Source organism: Candida pseudojiufengensis (assembly GCF_024610245.1).
Source record: "Candida pseudojiufengensis strain CBS 10847 chromosome Unknown scaffold4, whole genome shotgun sequence".
Lineage (NCBI taxonomy): Eukaryota > Fungi > Ascomycota > Pichiomycetes > Serinales > Debaryomycetaceae > Lodderomyces > Lodderomyces pseudojiufengensis.
Window position 1 is genome coordinate 928486 of NW_026261529.1, and position 19166 is coordinate 947651.

The 19166-nt window shown below is 26.8% G+C and overlaps 8 protein-coding genes across 8 annotated transcripts; 3 read left to right on the forward strand and 5 right to left on the reverse strand. All coding sequences in view use genetic code 12, as the record gives it.

Moving 5' to 3' along the window:
• Window positions 1-534: 534 nt before the first annotated feature.
• On the forward strand, window positions 535-1128 carry KGF55_003098 (succinate dehydrogenase cytochrome b subunit SDH3; the record flags this gene model as incomplete). Its single annotated transcript, XM_051757856.1, has 1 exon — window positions 535-1128. One exon carries the CDS (start codon window positions 535-537, stop codon window positions 1126-1128), a length of 594 nt encoding a protein of 197 aa, XP_051614539.1.
• A 580-nt stretch (window positions 1129-1708) lies between these two features.
• On the reverse strand, window positions 1709-3751 carry HAP42 (Hap42p; the record flags this gene model as incomplete). The annotated part of the gene is made up of 1 exon (XM_051757857.1): window positions 1709-3751. The coding sequence occupies one exon, from the start codon at window positions 3749-3751 to the stop codon at window positions 1709-1711; it is 2043 nt and encodes a 680-aa protein (XP_051614540.1).
• Window positions 3752-4185: 434 nt separating this feature from the next.
• Window positions 4186-4488, forward strand: HSK3 (Hsk3p; the record flags this gene model as incomplete). Its single annotated transcript, XM_051757858.1, has 1 exon — window positions 4186-4488. One exon carries the CDS (start codon window positions 4186-4188, stop codon window positions 4486-4488), a length of 303 nt encoding a protein of 100 aa, XP_051614541.1.
• Window positions 4489-5281: 793 nt separating this feature from the next.
• Window positions 5282-6076, forward strand: KGF55_003101 (kinetochore-associated Ndc80 complex subunit; the record flags this gene model as incomplete). Its single annotated transcript, XM_051757859.1, has 1 exon — window positions 5282-6076. One exon carries the CDS (start codon window positions 5282-5284, stop codon window positions 6074-6076), a length of 795 nt encoding a protein of 264 aa, XP_051614542.1.
• Window positions 6077-6159: 83 nt separating this feature from the next.
• KGF55_003102 (mitochondrial 54S ribosomal protein mL60) lies at window positions 6160-6525 on the reverse strand (the record flags this gene model as incomplete). Its single annotated transcript, XM_051757860.1, has 1 exon — window positions 6160-6525. The coding sequence occupies one exon, from the start codon at window positions 6523-6525 to the stop codon at window positions 6160-6162; it is 366 nt and encodes a 121-aa protein (XP_051614543.1).
• Window positions 6526-9585: 3060 nt separating this feature from the next.
• KGF55_003103 (uncharacterized protein) lies at window positions 9586-10071 on the reverse strand (the record flags this gene model as incomplete). The annotated part of the gene is made up of 1 exon (XM_051757861.1): window positions 9586-10071. One exon carries the CDS (start codon window positions 10069-10071, stop codon window positions 9586-9588), a length of 486 nt encoding a protein of 161 aa, XP_051614544.1.
• A 5307-nt stretch (window positions 10072-15378) lies between these two features.
• KGF55_003104 (uncharacterized protein) lies at window positions 15379-15630 on the reverse strand (the record flags this gene model as incomplete). The annotated part of the gene is made up of 1 exon (XM_051757862.1): window positions 15379-15630. One exon carries the CDS (start codon window positions 15628-15630, stop codon window positions 15379-15381), a length of 252 nt encoding a protein of 83 aa, XP_051614545.1.
• A 335-nt stretch (window positions 15631-15965) lies between these two features.
• Window positions 15966-16580, reverse strand: KGF55_003105 (uncharacterized protein; the record flags this gene model as incomplete). The annotated part of the gene is made up of 1 exon (XM_051757863.1): window positions 15966-16580. The coding sequence occupies one exon, from the start codon at window positions 16578-16580 to the stop codon at window positions 15966-15968; it is 615 nt and encodes a 204-aa protein (XP_051614546.1).
• Window positions 16581-19166: the final 2586 nt, after the last annotated feature.

Consider the following 19166-nt stretch of genomic DNA (forward strand, 5'->3'; position numbering starts at 1 on the left):
TTACAAAGAGAGATAAAAGAAATAAGTTGTATAGCCAAATAGAATATTAGTTGATCATGTGATTGATTATTATCTTATCAGGTATATTTCCGATCTTATCTATACATGGAAATATGAATTATGCAATTAAAGTCAAATTGAAACATATGATATATTATTAACTATTAACTTATGGTATATATCAGTAAAACCATGTATGAATAAAGTATAGAGATTAAGTTAAAGCTTAATAAAATAAAATGGCTAGACTTTTATAAGTTGAAAAGAAATTATAGTTTTTGATGCTACCAATAAAAATGACTGAAAAATATTATTGTCGCAATTTTATTTTAGACATATTGCTGCTACCATTTACTGTTCTATTAAAAATTAAAATTATTTAATTGGTTTAATTTTTTGTATTACCTTTCCCCGGGAAATAATAGTTTTTTTTTTTACAAGCATAGATAGAATCATAATTCATAATCTTATCATCATCCATCATCACACCAACCATAACTCAAACAAATAACCTATTCAATAACTCCATTCAAGATGATTTCACGTATAGGTTTATTAAATAAACAATCTATTAATTTATTATCAAGAAATCTTTCATCAATAAATAGATCAACATCGATAATAAAATCAAATCAAATATCATTATTATCAAAATCAACTACATCAATATTATTAAAAAGATTTTCATCATCTATTCCAACTGTTCCAACTTCTCATAATGAAGAACAAGAAGTATTAGTAGCACAAAGAAAAAATAGACCAGTATCACCACATTTAGATATTTATCAACCTCAATTAACTTGGGTTATGTCAAGTTTCCATAGAATTACTGGTATTATATTAGCTGGTGCTTTTTATGGATTAACTTGTACTTTTGCTGCTACTTCTTTATTAAATATTCCTTTTGATACAAATACTTTAGTTTCTGCTTTTTCAAGTTTACCAGTTGCAGTACAATATGGTTTAAAAGCTATAGGTGTTTTTCCATTTGTTTATCATGGTGCTAATGGTATAAGACATTTGATTTGGGATTTTGGTAAAGAATTAACTTTAAAGGGAGTTTATAGAACTGGATATATTGTTTTAGCTACTACTGCTTTATTAGGAACTTATTTAACATTTTTTTAAGAAAAGTAGATAATTGTGTATAGAGTTTAAGAGAGTAATGAAGAACATTTTATATGTGAATGGTTGACATTTGTTAGACTAGCTTGTAGAAAGATTCACTCAAGTGGTCAAGAATAATTATCACTAAATAATTATCTGCGGTACGGACCTATGAGACAAGTAGCATATCAAAAAATCTGAAACATCCGAACCTCAGAAACAAGTAGCATATCAAATTTGTTTAAACATCCGTACCTACCATTAATACAATAGAGTATAGGGTATATAGGATTTTCAGTCTCACACTAGACTAATATTTAATGAGAACTGCAATTTTTAATATCTCAGAAGATTCAAGTTTAATGGATTCTTGAGGCATTGGTCTTGAAACGTTCAGATGTTATCACCATCGTCTTGAGTATGACAGACTTTGACTAACTATATCTGATCTCCATTCTCTAAAAGCTTAGCCTTGATTGAGTACGTCTAAACCCTAGTAACGAAAGTAGAATTTCAGAGAATAACTTACATTTACAAAATTTCTAACCAATATAATCATAAATTTTAAACTTTCATTAACATTTTTATATATTTTTTATTCTTATCGTAATCCACTAATTTCAATATCTGAATCAAAACATAAACAAGGAGTATCATTAGTACAAAATCCGCAATTAAATTTTAATTTTTTTTTGTAAAGTAAATCATTATCATTATTTCTTAATTCTTCATTAAATTGATTATTACCAGTATTTTCATTATCTTCATTTTTATTATAAATTTCAACTTTTCCTAATTCTATTTCTTCTTTTATTTTATTATCTTCTAAAACTAATTTATTTAAAAAATCATGTTCATCAACAAAAAAATCAATATCATTTAAATCATTTTTGGATTTTCCGGATTCAGTATTAAGATTTATCAGGCTTAAGTCTTCCTGTGATTGTTTTGAATTTGTTGATGGTGATTCTTCAATTGTTTCAGTTTGTAATTCAATATCCATTAATTCTAAATTTGGATCATTAAATAAATTTGATGCCTTTAGAGGTCTTAATAAATCTGGAGTGAAAGATGATTTAATCGGACCAATAGTTTTTGGAGTTATAGTTCCATCATTTCTTTCAACTGATTTTTTGGTTGGATTGGTAGTATGATTATTAGAAGTATTTAATAATTTGAATTTATTTCTTAATTCAACATAATTATCAATTTGATAATTTAATGAATCTGAAGTAGACATATTTGAAGATTGTTTTTGAACACTTTTTATAATATCTGAAGATTTACTTAAATAATTTAAAAATTTATTTAAATCATTTAAATTATTTATTGATTCCAATTGATCAGATTTTGTATTACTTAAAAGTCTTTTTGATTGATTATTAGTAGTGGTATAATTCATTTTAACATTATTCTTCAATGCATCAAATGTTATAACTCCATTTTGAACAAAACTTAATTCTTTTATTTGATTTTTTAATACTTCTATATAATTTCTTATAATTTCTTGTTCTTTTAATTTTGATAAATATGACATTTTTAATTCCATCATATGAACATTTGGATCATTTGATTTGATGGTTGGTGGAGGTGGAGTTTGTTTATTTGAAATTGGAGTAGTGACCACTGAATTATTTGTCGTTGTACTTGTTGCTGATGTTATATTGGGAGTTGGGATTAACTTTTGTGGTTGTTGTTTTTGCTGTAGTAAATTAGTATCCTTGTTCGTATTCTCCTTGACGGTTTGTTTTGACATCGTTCCAGATGAAGGTATTGTTTGTTTTTCAACATTCGCAGTGGCTTGTATAGCACCTGTAGTTATAGACTTTTCTGGTGTAGTATTTGACCGTTCTTCTTGTTTAATGGGAGTTTGATTGACTGATTTAATTTGATGGTTCACTTTCACATTGGACACATTCTGATTGATAGGTATTGACTTATTAACTGGTAAAGGTTGATTTACAATTTTTTGTTGTTGTTGATACATCGGTGGTTCCACAACATCTGTTTTTAATTTTGGTTTCCTTTTATTTATAACAGTAGTAGTGGGAGTCTTTGTAATTTTTTCAGTACATTCATTACCAGTTGGTTTTCTACCTGGTCTTGGTCTTGGAGGTAAAATCCATCTTTTTGAAGTATTTAATCCTCCACTTGTATCTTTTGTGAAAGAAGATTTCATGGATAATAAAATTTTACCATTTGGTATGGGATTAAATTTACTTGTTGATGGCATAATTGGAACTGGTTTGGGGGCTATTGCTGGTTGAATTTTAGTATATTTTGGAGCTATAGCTTGAGGTTGCCGTATAGGTTGTTTTTGCGGTTGAAGTTTGGGATTCAATTTTGTTTGAGTGTTGGGGGTTGTAGGATTAGGTTTAGTTGAAAATTGAATTGGTTTTGGGGAAGAATTCACGGTTTTAGGTTGTAAATTATTTGATGGATTTGGTTGTGGATTTGACGGAACCGTTGAAGGATGTATCCCATTTGGTTTAAAATTTGGTGCTTTATTGGATGTAGTAGTCGGCATCGAAGCCGATATCTGAGGTTGTGATTTGGTTGGTGATGTTTGTAAATTTGAATCATTTGTCGATTCCGCTTTTGCCTGCACCGTGAATTTTTGTTGATTCGTACTGCTATTATTCATTTTTTAAACTGATTGTTATATGATAATTTTCGGGTCCATTTAATAACACTTAGTATGAAGTTGTGCTGAATAGGTAAATTTATTGAAAATTCTGATTAAACGGAATAATCTGGGGAATGAAAATATATGAAATTGAGTGTTTTTTCTACTTCGTTCTTTTTTGACCAAGAAGAGTTTTAGTTCACGGATTATATTTGACTTGATAAATACTCTTTATTCATCGGATGTACTATGTAAAAGTTGGGTTGCTTTTATCTTGATTATTCTACTTTGTTAATTTGAAGTTGGTTGTAAGAATGTATCTCCTTAATAAAAATTTTAATCTCTCTCTCTCTTTATCATGAATGTCTCACAAAATTAAAATAAAATATTATCATACATCTATTACTATGAAACATAAACAAACTAGAGACTAAACAACTTAATGAAATCAAATGGCATCATCTCGTAGAGATTCATCGCCACGTAGAACAAGCACAAATCACCCACACTCACACTCATCATCAACAACAACTTCAACATCAGCTATAACAAATAGACAATTATCTCATTTAAATTCACAAATTGCTCAATTACAAGCTAATTTATCAGATTTTAATGATTTATTAACAACTTCATGTGATCAATATAAAAATATTGAAATGTTAGGAAAAATTCATGCTAGTATATTTATGGCTAGTAGGAAAGTATTTGAAGAAGAAGATGCTTTAGTACAAGGTAATACAAATGGAGATTAGATAGAATATAAAAGGATTAAGTAATTCATCTAGAAATTTGACGTGTTTCTGATTTCCGAAAAGATATCTGCTTTTTGAAGGTTGATGAGTTTGTCAATAGTGTTGAGATAGGAAGAGCTTCAAGTGAGATACATTAGCGGACCCTAAGGAAAAATTTTATTCACTTTATTTTGTATTATTTACATGACTTCCAATATATATACCAACCCAAACCAACTTAACCTATACCCACTTCATATCTCATTTCTTAATTTCTCATCCTCTAACTCTTTTAATTTAGCTTTATATATTTTTTTTTTCAAAATTTTTTCTTTTATAAAAATATCTCTTTCAATATCTAAATATTCTTGTTTTTGATATTTTTCAACACATTTTAAACTTAATTGATTAATTTCATTACATTTTTCAACTGCTTCTATGGGATTCTTGTAGTAATTTGAACATGCTATATATTTCTTGATTAGGTCGTCACATTGTGCAAATGCTTTTTTTCTCCATCTTTCAAATATTGCTTTTTCTTCTTTTGGTGTTATTATCCATGCTGGTAGGTTTGGATTTGTTGGTAGTTCTACATCTGAAAATCCCTTTTTATCATTCTTGTTGTAACTCATTTTTTTATCATGAGTTTGTTTTATTTGGTGGTGGTTGGTGACAAAGGTTTTAAAACTGGTGATAATTTTTTGAATGAGAATTTATTATGGGATTTGTTTTGTGTTTTAAATTTTACGAAATTGTAAACAAATTATTATCACGTCTATTAAATCATCTTTTTAAACACTCCCATAATAAGAAAATGACTACGCTACTACAGAATGATCAGGGGGATATACCGTCTAATACAAATGATGATGATCCAGCAAACATGTTACAAGAGCTAATAAATCAATTTAGTTCAAGTCATGAATTCTTAGCTATTGAACAAATTCAATCAATTATTAATAATCAAAATATTTCAAATTCAAATGAAATAGCTAAGACCAATGAGACAATAGTCAATTTAAAAAGAGAAATAGAATTAAAACAAAACTCATTACAAATGTTAAATAAAGTAAATGATATAAATTATGAATTAATTCAAACATATACATCATCAATTTCTAACTCACAACAACAACAACAACAACCTCAAATAAATAATTCAGAAAATATATTTCAATTAATTAAATCAAAATCAATAGAAATGGAAAATTATAAAATAAAATTAATAAAAGAATTACAAGATTTAACATCATCAATAAATAATTTAAATTCAAATGAAATTAAATTTAAAAATGAAATAAATAAAATAAATAATAAAATTGAAAATTCAATAAATGAATTTGAAAAAAATTTAAATTTAAATTCAAATGAATTATTAGAACAAGATTTAACTATTTTATTAATTAATTTATATAAAAATTTAGGTATAAATTTAGAAAGTTCAAAAAAATCTACTGTTGATAGTCCGATAGAAAATGAAGAATTTTTAGATGAACCTGAAGATATAATGATAATTAAGGGGAAAGATGATAATGTTACTGCATTACCTTTAGAAGCAAGATATACAGAAGAATTTATATCGAATTTTATATGGGATAAAATAGATTAAAAAAAAAATTAATATTTCATCATTTCATTAACATTATAGTATATATACAGAACCCATCTCATCACTAACCCAGGTAGGTTTCTTTAAAAATGTTTTGGATCTTCTCTAAAGGAAAGTTTAGTCCATTTAGGTACTCTATGAATAGGTTTTCTATAATCTCTTGAATGTCTACTAAAAGTAGTATATTTATCTCTACTTGACATTTGATTAAATTTAGGAAATTCAAATTTTAAATAATCTATTTTATCAAATCCTGTTTTAAGATTCTTCTTGTTTTTATGTTCATCTTGAGTTTCTATATTTGAAGATTTTTTTAATCCTTGATATATTTGTTCTATATTTTCATCAACTTGTAACATTCTTTTTTTAAGGTTTGCTCTTTGGGTTGATGTGATATGTGGAGTGAATTTCCAGACATACCCACCTGTCCTTACTAATGATGGAAGCATATGTGTGTTGTGGTGTTATATGCTTTGGTATGGATTGATTTTTGATGTGTCAAAGATGGTTGTAACTTTAGACTTGATAATTTGAAAATTTTCGACTTAGTTTTGTACAAGATTAAAAAATTTTGTAGCTACCAAATTCTCTCGCAACAAAATTAATAACTGAGATTTTAAGGAACGCTTGATATGTGATCCATAATATCCATCAATGAGAAAGAGACCAACAATGAATACGAGACAAAATCAACCTTTAAAACTGAATTACTCGATTTGATCATCCTACAGAAAAAAAGTTGTTATGATTTTTTGACTATGAAATCTAACAAAATTCAAGTAATATAACAATAATAACAAACACAAGTAGCCTAATAAATTGGTTCTTAACAAATCTCAAGTAGAATATCAATGGCATAAACTTGAATGAACTAAAATAATATGAGTTGATATAGATGTTAATTCTTACTAATCTAGTTATATCATTTCGTGTTGCTTTAGTCCAATCGAGATTTAATTCATACAATCATTCAATCAAAATGAATATAACAAGGTATATGGTGAATTTTGTTCCATTTGAACTTAATAATTTCATACGATGAATGGTGACTTTTATTTTTAAAATTTCAAACTCAAACAAGTATTTTGGTATATCAACGACATCTTGATGTTTTGATTATGATTGGAAAGTTCTTTTGCCATAAAATTACTTTTACATAAAAACACACTTGATGTCGGTATATTGAATTTACAAGATATATGATAAGTTTTCAAAAAATATTTATGGGAGGGAATCTATATATATATATACATATATATATATGTTCACTTTCATTGAAATTGAATCAAAAAGTTTAAGTGCTTGATGTATACATCTTTCCACTCAAATTTAAGATAAATTCATATTTACTAGCTCAATTTGTCTCGAGAACAAACTTGGCGTTAACACAAGATGCGAACACAAACATATTTTGAATGGATTGAAGGAGATAAAGTGAAGAATGTATTATTATTATTTATTGTGTTGGAAATCTACAGCAAATCACTGTTATGAAAACTGAACTAATATATGAAAAAATCGGCTCAAATAATAATAGTCCTCGTGACAGAGTACTTGAATAGTTTAGTTTTTTAACCCTATAGAAGTCAACAACTTCATTCATCCTGATAAAATTCATCCATAATTCAAAAAATTTAATTCAACTGTAATGAGTGTTTTACTTTTTTGAAAAAATCATCAATTGTATAAAAAGTTTCTCAAATTTGAATTCTAAACAAGAGCATGCTCATTAGGGTCAAGAAGAAAAACAAATCAACAAATGAGTCTTTAATTGGGGTGTAAAGTTAAAATTCAATTAAATACAATAATCGTAAATAATCTCGTATTGACTAGTTTAGTACGATTCTCTTACAATACTCTCATATGAAAATTAAAACGAACGACAATATTGACTTCATTCAAAAATAAGACATTTTTACATGGTCATCTGCATGTTTAATTTAGTAAGATGACATCAATATAGTTATACCCCAGCTCTAAAAATGACACATTTAGTCGAAACGCACATTAGTCTAAACGCGTTGATAAATGATTATATTTGCAAGTAGCTTGTTAAATTGGTCCCAATATAGTAAAATTTATGACAATTACTTCGGATTTCATTACGATTGCATATACGTCACTGTAAAAGTTTAAGTATTGTTACATAGAAGAAAAAATAAACAAAGAACTAGACTAATTTTTAGATCAAAAAAATTTTTATGTATTTTAGGTTCCGGATCGAATTTGGGGAAAGTTTGAAATTTGTGGATAATATTAAGGACTTCCGAGTTTTGGTTTTACGGATCTGGATATCTCTTTCTTATTTCATTTCTGAATAAAGGTCAACTTATCCACACTTCTTGATTTTGGTATTCAATTCCATCAGACAAGTTGTAAAGCAATGACTTAAAAGAATAACAAGACTCTCGACTTTCAATCAACAAAGCACCCAATCCCCAAACAGCACGTTGACTTTGAGCAGAGCGTTAATAATGTTTATAAAAATCATTCTAGAGTTTAAATTATCGCACATTAATCACCGACATAAAAAATTTTTCTTGTTTCAAATGACGCGATTAATAAAAAAAAAAAAATTTTTTTTTGCTGCTTTTTTGCAACCAAAAAAATAAAAAGCCATGTGGGTAATAAATGATGAAACACGCCAATAAAGAGAGATGACATGAGGATTTTTTTCCTCAATTGCCATTGTGGTTTTTCAACATTTTGCTTCCTTTGGTATCACTACGTTTGCATTGTACTATATTGTACAACAACTAATGATGTGATTTGGTAAAGAGTTTTTTTTGAATGATTTACTTGAAGCATCAATATCTAACTCCGCATCACGGTTTTGGTCTTGTTTTATCAAATAAAAATAAAAAATTCATTTTTTCTTGTTTCGATCTATCTGTCTAAATTGACTTTATTATACTTTTTGGAGAGAGTTTCTTATAAGTCAATTGCTTTGCTTTCTGCTCTGCTCTGTTTAATTAGTATTAGATCATTTGCGCAATCGGATTGGATTAGATATTCTCGTTATAAGACTTGTTACGATATTTCATTCATTTGGTAACAACTTCATATGAATTACTTATTTAGATAAAGAGTACATTTCAAGATTCTACAATTCAATAATTTAAAAATAATTATAGTTAATATATTTATAAAATATGTAATATAAACCTATATAATTAAAAAAAAAAATTCAGTAGCAGTAATAAAATAACTAAAGTAGTTATTTACTTATCTTTATTCTTGTTCTTCTTCATCTTCCTGTTCAAAAAAAATTAAAAAAAAAAATTGATTGTATCATAATTAAAGAGACTCATTGAGCTCTTTCTTTGTTGTAATGACTTGTTGATATTCGTTTGTTTGTTTGTTTGTTTGTTATTGTAATGTAATGTGTGATATTTTTATAAACCCAATTCGTTAAACCCTATTAAAAAAACCTTAAAATTAAAATAAAACTAAAACCTAAATGAAAAAAATCAAACTGAGAAAACTGAAATGATTAAAACTTTATGAAATCATAAAGCAGTTAACCATTTTCTATAATTATGAGAAGTAGAATTAATTAATTCTTCATTTGAATTTTTATTTGAAGTTTGATCATTATTTGTTGTATAATTTATATTTGAATTTATTGAATAATTTAAATCAAAATAATTTAAATCATTTGATGATGAAAAGTCTTCATCTTCATTTGATTGGGATAATAGCAAAGGAGATGAGATAGATAATTGTGAATTATTATATAGTTGTTGTTGTTGTTGTAAATATAAAGCTGGTGTTAATAAAGGTGATACTAATTCTGTTGAACTGTTTGTTGATGATTCTGATGTTGATGTGCTACTATGGTTGTGATTATAACTTATTGATTCTTTTTGTTTTTTTAATTCTAATATTGACGATTGTATTTCTTGATTTTTACAAGTTTCTGAACAATATACTGAATTTGTTGGACATAATTGATCACATTGGATACAATAATTATTAAATGCAAAATCTGACATGATTATTTAGTCTTTGTATGTATATGAGTGATTGTAAATGTAAAATGTATATGAAATTGTAGTTGGTTGTAAAAAAATGCTATTAGTGTGTATTTGAAATAAACGTGTTTAATTAAAAAACGTGTCTTTCTATGCGAAAAAAATTAATTTGGAAGTACTAAAGAGTAGTTCTTAGTGATAGTAGTAGTTGAGACTGTTTGATTCTGTTCTGTTATTTATCTATTAAATTGAATTAATAAATGTAGTAAATTTATAAGTTTGTTTGGTTGTTGTAAAATAAAGTGAAAAATTTTATGAAATATAAAGAGGAGAGTTATAAGTTTATATATATTCTTATTATTTAATTTCTTAAGTATGAGTCTAAATAAATAAAAAAATGTATGACTATTTAAACTATGGCTAATATACACACAAAATAAAATAGTATACATACACAGCACACATATTACACAAAACACAATTTACAAAAAATGTCTTTGTGTTGTTTACTATAGTTGTGGATTTCCTTAACTGAGTAAATGAGTCTTATGTCGTACACAATCCATGACACCACTATTTTTTTATTACTCATTTTTTAATACACACAAATAAAATATTTCCCATATATCCATATTTACATATTTATACATTAGTCATTAGTAAGATGTTTTAAATACATTAGTCACTTTTATAATAAATCAATATGATTTGTAGATGTATTATGATTGACCAATGACTTAATTGACAGCTTTCCATAGCCATTACATAACCAAAAGTGTTTAGTGTAGATGATAAAAAAGTCTTGATTTTACAAATGTCGTACAGTAGACTTATTAAAACAAACAAATAAAAAATCTGAAACGAGGTCAATTTTTAATCCGTAAAATACGTAAATGAAAAAAGTTTTCACTATTTTGTGTGTAGCAAGCAAATCTAAAAATTATCAACTTTAAACAAGTATGAGAAAAAAAAATATACCCTTTCTTTCCATATTCTTTCCTATTAAAGATTTATGTATATTACCTCACCTTAACATGAGTAACTTAGTGTAGAAAAATGTGGATACAAATCATTTGTAAGAAAAAAAAAGGAAGGATGAGTCTAGTTCATAAATTTTGTTTTATAGTAGTATGTTCTAGTCTTACAACAAGCATGAAGTTCAATGCACTAATCTCCTTACATATCTTTGTAACTAGAGTTGATAACAATTGATTGAAAAATTTTTCAAACTTACCTATCCATATTAAGCAATACCTTGTTTACTCCAAAATTTGAAAAATTTTTATACATAAAAAACGTTTCATAAATTTCAAATCTGGAGTAAATTAAATTAGTATCTTCGTATACGCTTTTTTCATTTTATTTTTTATGTCGTTGTTGACTAGTGATGTGAAAATTGAAACATACAAAAAACGTTTTTTCAAATATTATTTTTGTAGTTTTGGTCTGAATCGTAATACGTTCTAGTATATTCTTAATGATTCTTATTAATCTAAGGTTGATCAGAAATGTGTTTACTTTACTTAATTTGGTAACTTCATTGATTTGTTTCAACAAAACTGAGTCGTCTTTCAAAACAAAAATCAAATTGTAAATATGTCTCAAAGAGAAATATGAATCAACCCTATCCCTTCAATTAATTCTCGCACATCTAGATTTCGAATTATCATTATAAATTCAAAGAATTATCGGTAATAAATAAAAGATAGTCTGTAATCTCTCTTGATTTGTTAAATCAACGTAGTGTTATATTCAAAAATTCCTATCGATCAAAACCATATGATCCTTGATTTTTGAATATCAAAAAATCATGGCTCATAAAAATAAACTAAATAAAAAAACCACTCCTTCAAATGATTTAGGCTTTAAGAGATAAACCCATATTACTCCTTTTATTAAATAGACTTTGATTTAGACCTATGATGAAGAAGGAAAGTTTTAATCCCAAAAAGGGGGAGCATGTTTATACTTTTCGCTCATCCTGGAGCAGAGGAACGCGTTGGATTTTTCATAACGTCAAACGTGGGTCGAGCACCACGTTGTAAAAATTCAAATTAAGCATAAATCATGTAAGTAAAAAAACCTAAATCCGAATCAAATTACGAAATCAATAACAAACAGAGCGCAAAATAAAAAACTAAAAATAGAAATGACAAAAAAGTTTAATAAATACTTTAATAGTTACTTAATTAGGTACGATCAAAGTATTTTTTTTATATTAAGTACTGATTTGGTAATCTCGTGGGTATACTTAAGCAGACAACGCTAATTAAGGGATCAAAAGGTTAATTTTGATCTTGATTTAATTATAGGCTATGGTAGACAAAAGGAGAGACAGGAGTGTTTAGGGGATAATTATGACATAATGTTTTAAGGATATTGAATCATATACTTGTTTGAACTTGTTAGACTTGACTATCCTTAAAATCTTGACCTTTTTTAATAAATGTCTCTTCGTTTCAAAATTTTAGTGGTTAAAAATATTTGTTGTCAAATTTATATAACCGGAATTCAATTGAACCAATCGGGGAATATGGTAAATTCGTTTAGATTCTAGGCCAAGAATTGACTTTAGCTAGTTCGACCTAATCTAAATTCGTTAGAAATAAAAAGAAAAATATCATCTGATGTTACATTCTGTATATTTTTGCATCGAATAATCGATCAAAAAAAAATTTTTTACAACGATATTTAGCCTAAATAGACAAGCTGCTCTCATTTTTCTTGGATTTTATTGACCTACAACTAGGTAGTTGAATGAGTAGTTAGTCGGTTTAGTCTCTATAAATTCTTAATTTGCTTATTACCTCACAGCCAAGCTTGTGAGGGCCGAAGAAGCTGATAGAAAAAAATTATTATAATTGCAATTTCTGCTTTGATAAATTTCGTAACGTTCGGATCTCATGGGGAAAGTAACGTACGAACTAACTACCAATTCTAATTACATCCTTTAGGCTAATTGATGAGCTCTACAAACCTTTGCTCCTTCAGACAAAATAATTGTTATAAGGTGACATGTGTTTCACATTTAGTGTTGAGAAAGAGAATGATCCTTGAACTAAATTCATCCCTGTTTTTTTGTTGTAACTGAGATTAGACTGGATCTTTAAAAGTTAAAACTCCATGGGTATCTTTAACAGATAACAGATTATAGATTGTGGCTATGAATTATTATAATTCCCTTTGCAAAGTAAATGCCTAACATACTAGAGTATTAGTATTGAAAGAAAATGTAACATTTGATGAAATATAATATGATCTGATTTTTACATTCGTTCAATTGATCAAAAAGATAAGAAATGATAAAAAGTCTAGCGCGAATCTAGAAGTGCATGGAAGAAAAGTAAAAAAAAAAAAAAAAAGATCTAGCATAGCTGTCAAGTCAAAATTAACTTTTTTGAAGCAAATGTCGGTAGGAATGAAGAAGGTTATAAAAATAAATTATCGGTAGAAACAAATTCTTTTACTTGAGTTTTTACTTAACTAAATACTCCTGGCTAACCGGTCATTTGTTTAAAAGCATTTGTCTTAATCTCAAATACATTGGATTACATTACGTTTCAAAGTATTTGTATGTCCCGACAGTTCAATAATGAAATTTCAGTATACGACTTTTTTTTACTTAGTGAAGATCGAAAAGAAAAAAAAAAAAAATTTCTATTGTTAATTAAAATTATGCGTTTACGTAAACCTTAATTATATTTTTTTTTTTCGATTTCAGATCTTTTACGACACACATAACTTGCATTTTTATTGTTTTTATATAATTAGTGTTGGGGTTAATGTTAATTGAACCTGGACAGATTTACCATCAAATGAGGAACAATCGTAAGTCTCGACTCATGTAAAGGCAGATTGGGATAATACTTATACCATACAAGAGTGAATATTAAAAAACCATTTGTTTAAAAGCTTCCTCATTACATGCGGGGAAATCAAACCCTTTGACGAATATACTAGAATTTAAAACAAACAAACAAATGAAAATTTTTTTTTAAGTACAAATACAACAATATATATTTTGACTCACTTGTTTGTGCAGTTTAAACAACTTATGTAAATCAATTTTTCAATGTCGGAATTCAATAATTGTAAAACAAAATGGTAATAAAATTGTAGGAATCATTAAGGAGAATCTCATTCTTCTTAAATAGTATAGTTCAACTTTCCTCCTCAAATTTCAATGTTTGGCAAGCAAAACTATAATTTTAACAGAACAGAAATTATTAAATACCATGATTTCTTTTTCATTTGTAGCTATTAATGAAAGAGGGACCTGCCTTTAATTTAATAAGTAAAAATTTTTCAAACGTTTTTTTACCTTCATTAAATTGATTAATTGGATACATTTTAATTGACGATTTTTTATTATAACTCTGATCTCTTTATTGATCTATTGTATGAACTTCCTCGGCATTACTATTTGAATAAATTTAAATCGCTTTGGAGTATGGATCATTCTAGCTTACAAGTAAATTGGTAGGTTTTTTTCTGTTTTGGATTTAGTTGCAAATTTTTTAACAACTTGTTTGAAGGTGAAACGCAAATTCTTTGTTTTTAAAACGATAATCTTCTTGTAACAGATTTTGAATGAAAGAGCACATTAATTACTGCTTTAGAAACCTATCTCTTATAAATCCAAAACTTATCCTACATAGATGATTTAAAAACGGTGTAGGTTAATTTATACTTAATGATAATATGAAGAAAACATCCGTACCTACATAATTTTTTTTGCTGCAAAATATTCCAATTTTTTTTTACCTAAAAAATCAGTAGACTATATTTAAATTCTGATAGTTGTGAATGTAATACATACAAGAATGTCAAAAGACAAGATGTTTGTTTCCAAATTATGGACTTTGAAAGTAATGTAACTAGTTGTAATTCATCAAAATGAATTAAAGATCGAAGAAGAAACGGAAATTAGTAAAATTCATGCTACAAACTCATATTTTACTTTCACCACAGGTTATTAGACTAATAAATCTTGATCACTATAACACTAAACATCTCCATAAATCACATAAAAGAAAAAAGAAAAAAAACCCAATTAGCTATTTTAATAACAATACCCTTATTTTGTTAGTTACGATTATGCAATTATATATTCTTGGTTTCAACTGTACAGTATAATTTTTCAATCAGATTCAATTGGCCCAGCGTTATGAACAATTCTTAGCCCAAACACCATACAAAGCTTGCAGCAATAGCTCGGATGAAAGAGTAATGAATCCATTGTATCAACTCTATCCAATGATGGAATTTATTTGGAAAAAAATTAAATTCATTGTCGTGGAATATGAACATAGCTTAAGTGATATAAAACTAGACCGATGGAGGAGCTGAGTATTTTTCTAATCCTGATTCTGTTAATTTTGTAACTTGTGATTCTAATTTTCTGATGAAGAACCCGTTATAATTTTTAATTCTGATCATAGAGTTGTTAAAAATATAACTCATTATTAAAAATACTACTTTATCAAATGGTGAATGAATATCCATTTGATTTGGATCATCTAAAATTTGTTTAAGTAATGCTTCTAACCCTAAGACAATTATTAATGAATTTATAATCATTACAATACCAACTCCTGCAATAAAACCTTTCAATAAAGATGGACTTGTAACTCCTTTAAGTTTATTAATAATATTCAAAAATTTCAAACGTTATAGGAAAACACACGAAATATATAGCTTGTTAAGCACTATCTGTCTAATAATATTAAATTTCAATGTTTGGGTGTTCCTAATATGGTCATTACATCAAAATCAAGGAAGATTGAATAAAACTCCCTTACATAAAGATATCTTACATCAAAAATTAATCAAATTAATATACCCGGATTTTCCATCTTAAATTTTCAAACTTTTTCGTATTTTGGTATAATGTCTACCTATTCATTTTATTTGTTTCATATATTTTTAAATTTATATTTTAATTCATTTAATTCATAAACTGATTGATTAATTGAATTAAATGAAGATTCATGAAAATAAGGTAAACTATAATTTAAACAGATTAGAATTAAAATTATAAATTTCAATTGAAATATTTCATAATTGTTTGTCTTTAATGATTTTAAAATTGTCCAAATTATTTGTAAATTAATTAAAATTTTAACAACTTTTATTAAAATTTTATAATTTGAATTTAAATTTGATATTACCGATTTTGAAACTACTTGAATTAAATTTAATATAATTGAAATTAAAAATAGTATTAAGAATAATTTATTTTCAATTATATTCCCATTTTGAAATTTAAATCTCACAATGATGATAACCAAAACTTGAATTAAATAAAAACCAATTATATAAATCTTATACCTTTGATATTGTTCTTTATTTAATTTATTTAATTCATTAATATATTCAATTTGATCATCTTCATCTATTAATTTTGATTGATTAATTATTAATTTATCAAATTTTCTTAATCTACTTTTACTTCCTCTACCTTCAAATTCATTGAGGTTGTTATTAATGTCCGTACTGGTATTTGTTGTTATATCGTCTACATCATCCATGATTACTTCATTGCAAAACGTGGTTGATTGATGATTAGATATTGTTGTTGTATTTCTGATGTGATTCTTAAAATGAATTGATTGATTTGCAACACATTTATTTTTTTCTCATTTGAGTTCAAGACTTAAACTTTCGTTTGAAAAATACAACTGATGAATTGATATTTGTCAACCATATTAGGAGACATATATTCATGTACCACATCATAAGAGGTTAAATGTTTCTGATTTATTAATATCTGAATATGCCTTTAGTATAACATAGGAGAGTCATCTTGAGTTTAAATAGTATAATATGATTACTAAAGATGGAAATCAAGAATAAATAAATTTTAAAAAAAGGAATCCACATTCAACATGAAAATAATTAGTCTGATCTGTATTGATAAAATTATAGTTCAGGAGATCAATCATCAGACATGGTGAAATGAAAGTAAAAGAAACTTTCAAAATGAAGGATGTTGGGAAAATTGAGATTCTTTTTGGAAAGCACATAATCTGAAGATTTTGGAAGAACAAATCATTAAATTACTAGAAGACCATAATATGCAAAATCCAAATCCACCAAAATATCCTTATTTTCTTATTATGGTCTTCAAGTAGTTTAAAGACTCAAGCAAATGTGATTAAGATTCCTAATCGTCACTTGGTTGGACAAATATTATATTTCAGCAATACATTCAGAAATTAATATTAGTTTTTCACAAATAATCTAGCAAGATATTACGATCATCCATACAAAATTCACACAGTAGCTGCTCATCATGTCCATAAATACTTAAATCATACTAAGAGTTTTGAATTACAATATAATAAGGGTCGAATAGTATTGAAGCATACTGCACTTCAGATAACGCTTCAAACTATAATAATAGAAAACGTACAATGGGTCATTCAATTGTGATGCCTGGCGCTCCAATTAAATTGACGTAGTAAAAAACAATCAAATGCGTAGTTGGGTAGTGATGCAGAATATTATTCACTTGAAAGTATTGTTAAAATGTTTTGTGGGAATTAGAAATTGTGAAATAAATTAATATTGATCATCGATAATTATTTTCGAGGACGATCAGTCAATTAAACTTTTATCACAACATCCAGTTTATTATGAGAGAACTATACACAACCTCAAAAAAGTTGATTTATTGACAAAACCGGTACTTAAGTATAACACAATTAGCAGTTAGACGCCATTTTTGACGAAAATGTATCAAATAAGGAATTATAACTGCTGCTCCTAATTGTGTAATACTTAAAGGTTCTGTTAATAAATCATCTTTGTTGAAACAAACGGCAAGATGTCAAAATACAAAAATAGATTACAGGATAAAATTTGTGTATAATAAAATGACAAATCATTCACTCTAGACCTTCTGAGATCAGCCCAACCAAAAGTGAATTTATCCAAATTCTCTCTTTCCAGCTAAAATTGAAGAATTTCTATTCTACATTTGATCACCAATCTTCCACTCATTTCATTTCACTGACTGCTCTAAGTCTTGTAGTATTTTCTTCAACATCATATTTTCGTTCATTTTAAGATACGTTCACTGAACTGAGTTAATACTATTTATTAAGATAAACCTAGAAGCTCTTAAGCCTAAGATTACCTTATCTAGTTGAAAACTATCATCCATAAGCCTGTTTTTTTTGAATTACATAGCACAGTTTAAGGTACCAAACAGCTTCCTACAAAAACCAGATTCAACGGTAATGGGTAAAACCAAAATTAAAATCCGTTACCGGGAATAACAAGATCATGAGCACACCCTTGGTAAAGGTTTTATCTGCTGAATATACTCAAGTTTAAAAACTCTTTGATAAACGGCTGAATTTTGAACTTTTAGATCAAGATGTTAAAAAAAAAAATAAACAAAAGATTTTTTACACACAAAAGCAGAGACCAAATCTAGATTCATTATTACTTAATTAAGTAATTGTCTATATTTCATTTCCAATTCAAACATATTTAAGGCTAGATTTGAAATGTTCTTTAATCATATGTAATGCAACTGAATTCTAATCATGCATTGATTGAATAATTAGTTAGTAGATCAGATTAGAATTGGAACGCGTAAACTTTTATTTAAACTTCCTCAGTATTACTAGACAACTTAGGTCTAAGAAAATAACCTTTCTTTTTTGTTTTAAGCCGGTTGAGAAGTAATGCTTTGACCTAAAATTCGTGTTAAAAAATTATATTTTATTTACAGTTATTGAAATAAGCTTAAGTTTGACGATAACTTAATAATATTATACTTTACATTCATTGATTCGTCTCTTTCTTGGTTTTATAATTTTCGAGTTTTTTTTTCTGTTAGTCTACATTACTTTACATCGTAAGGATGATTGAAGTTTAAATTAAAAAAAAATTTTGAGCTTGAAATTTAAATTTAATACGGAACCGTATAATGTTTGGGTCGGTATGATCAACCCAATCCAGTCTAAACGAATATCATTTTTACGTCAAATTTTTTATTCAGAAATTTCAATCAAATATTTATCCATAAAGGATCAAAAATTAAACGAAAAGAAACAAAAATGAATTTAGTTTGGTTTTGAATAATTTTTCATTCGATTAAACTT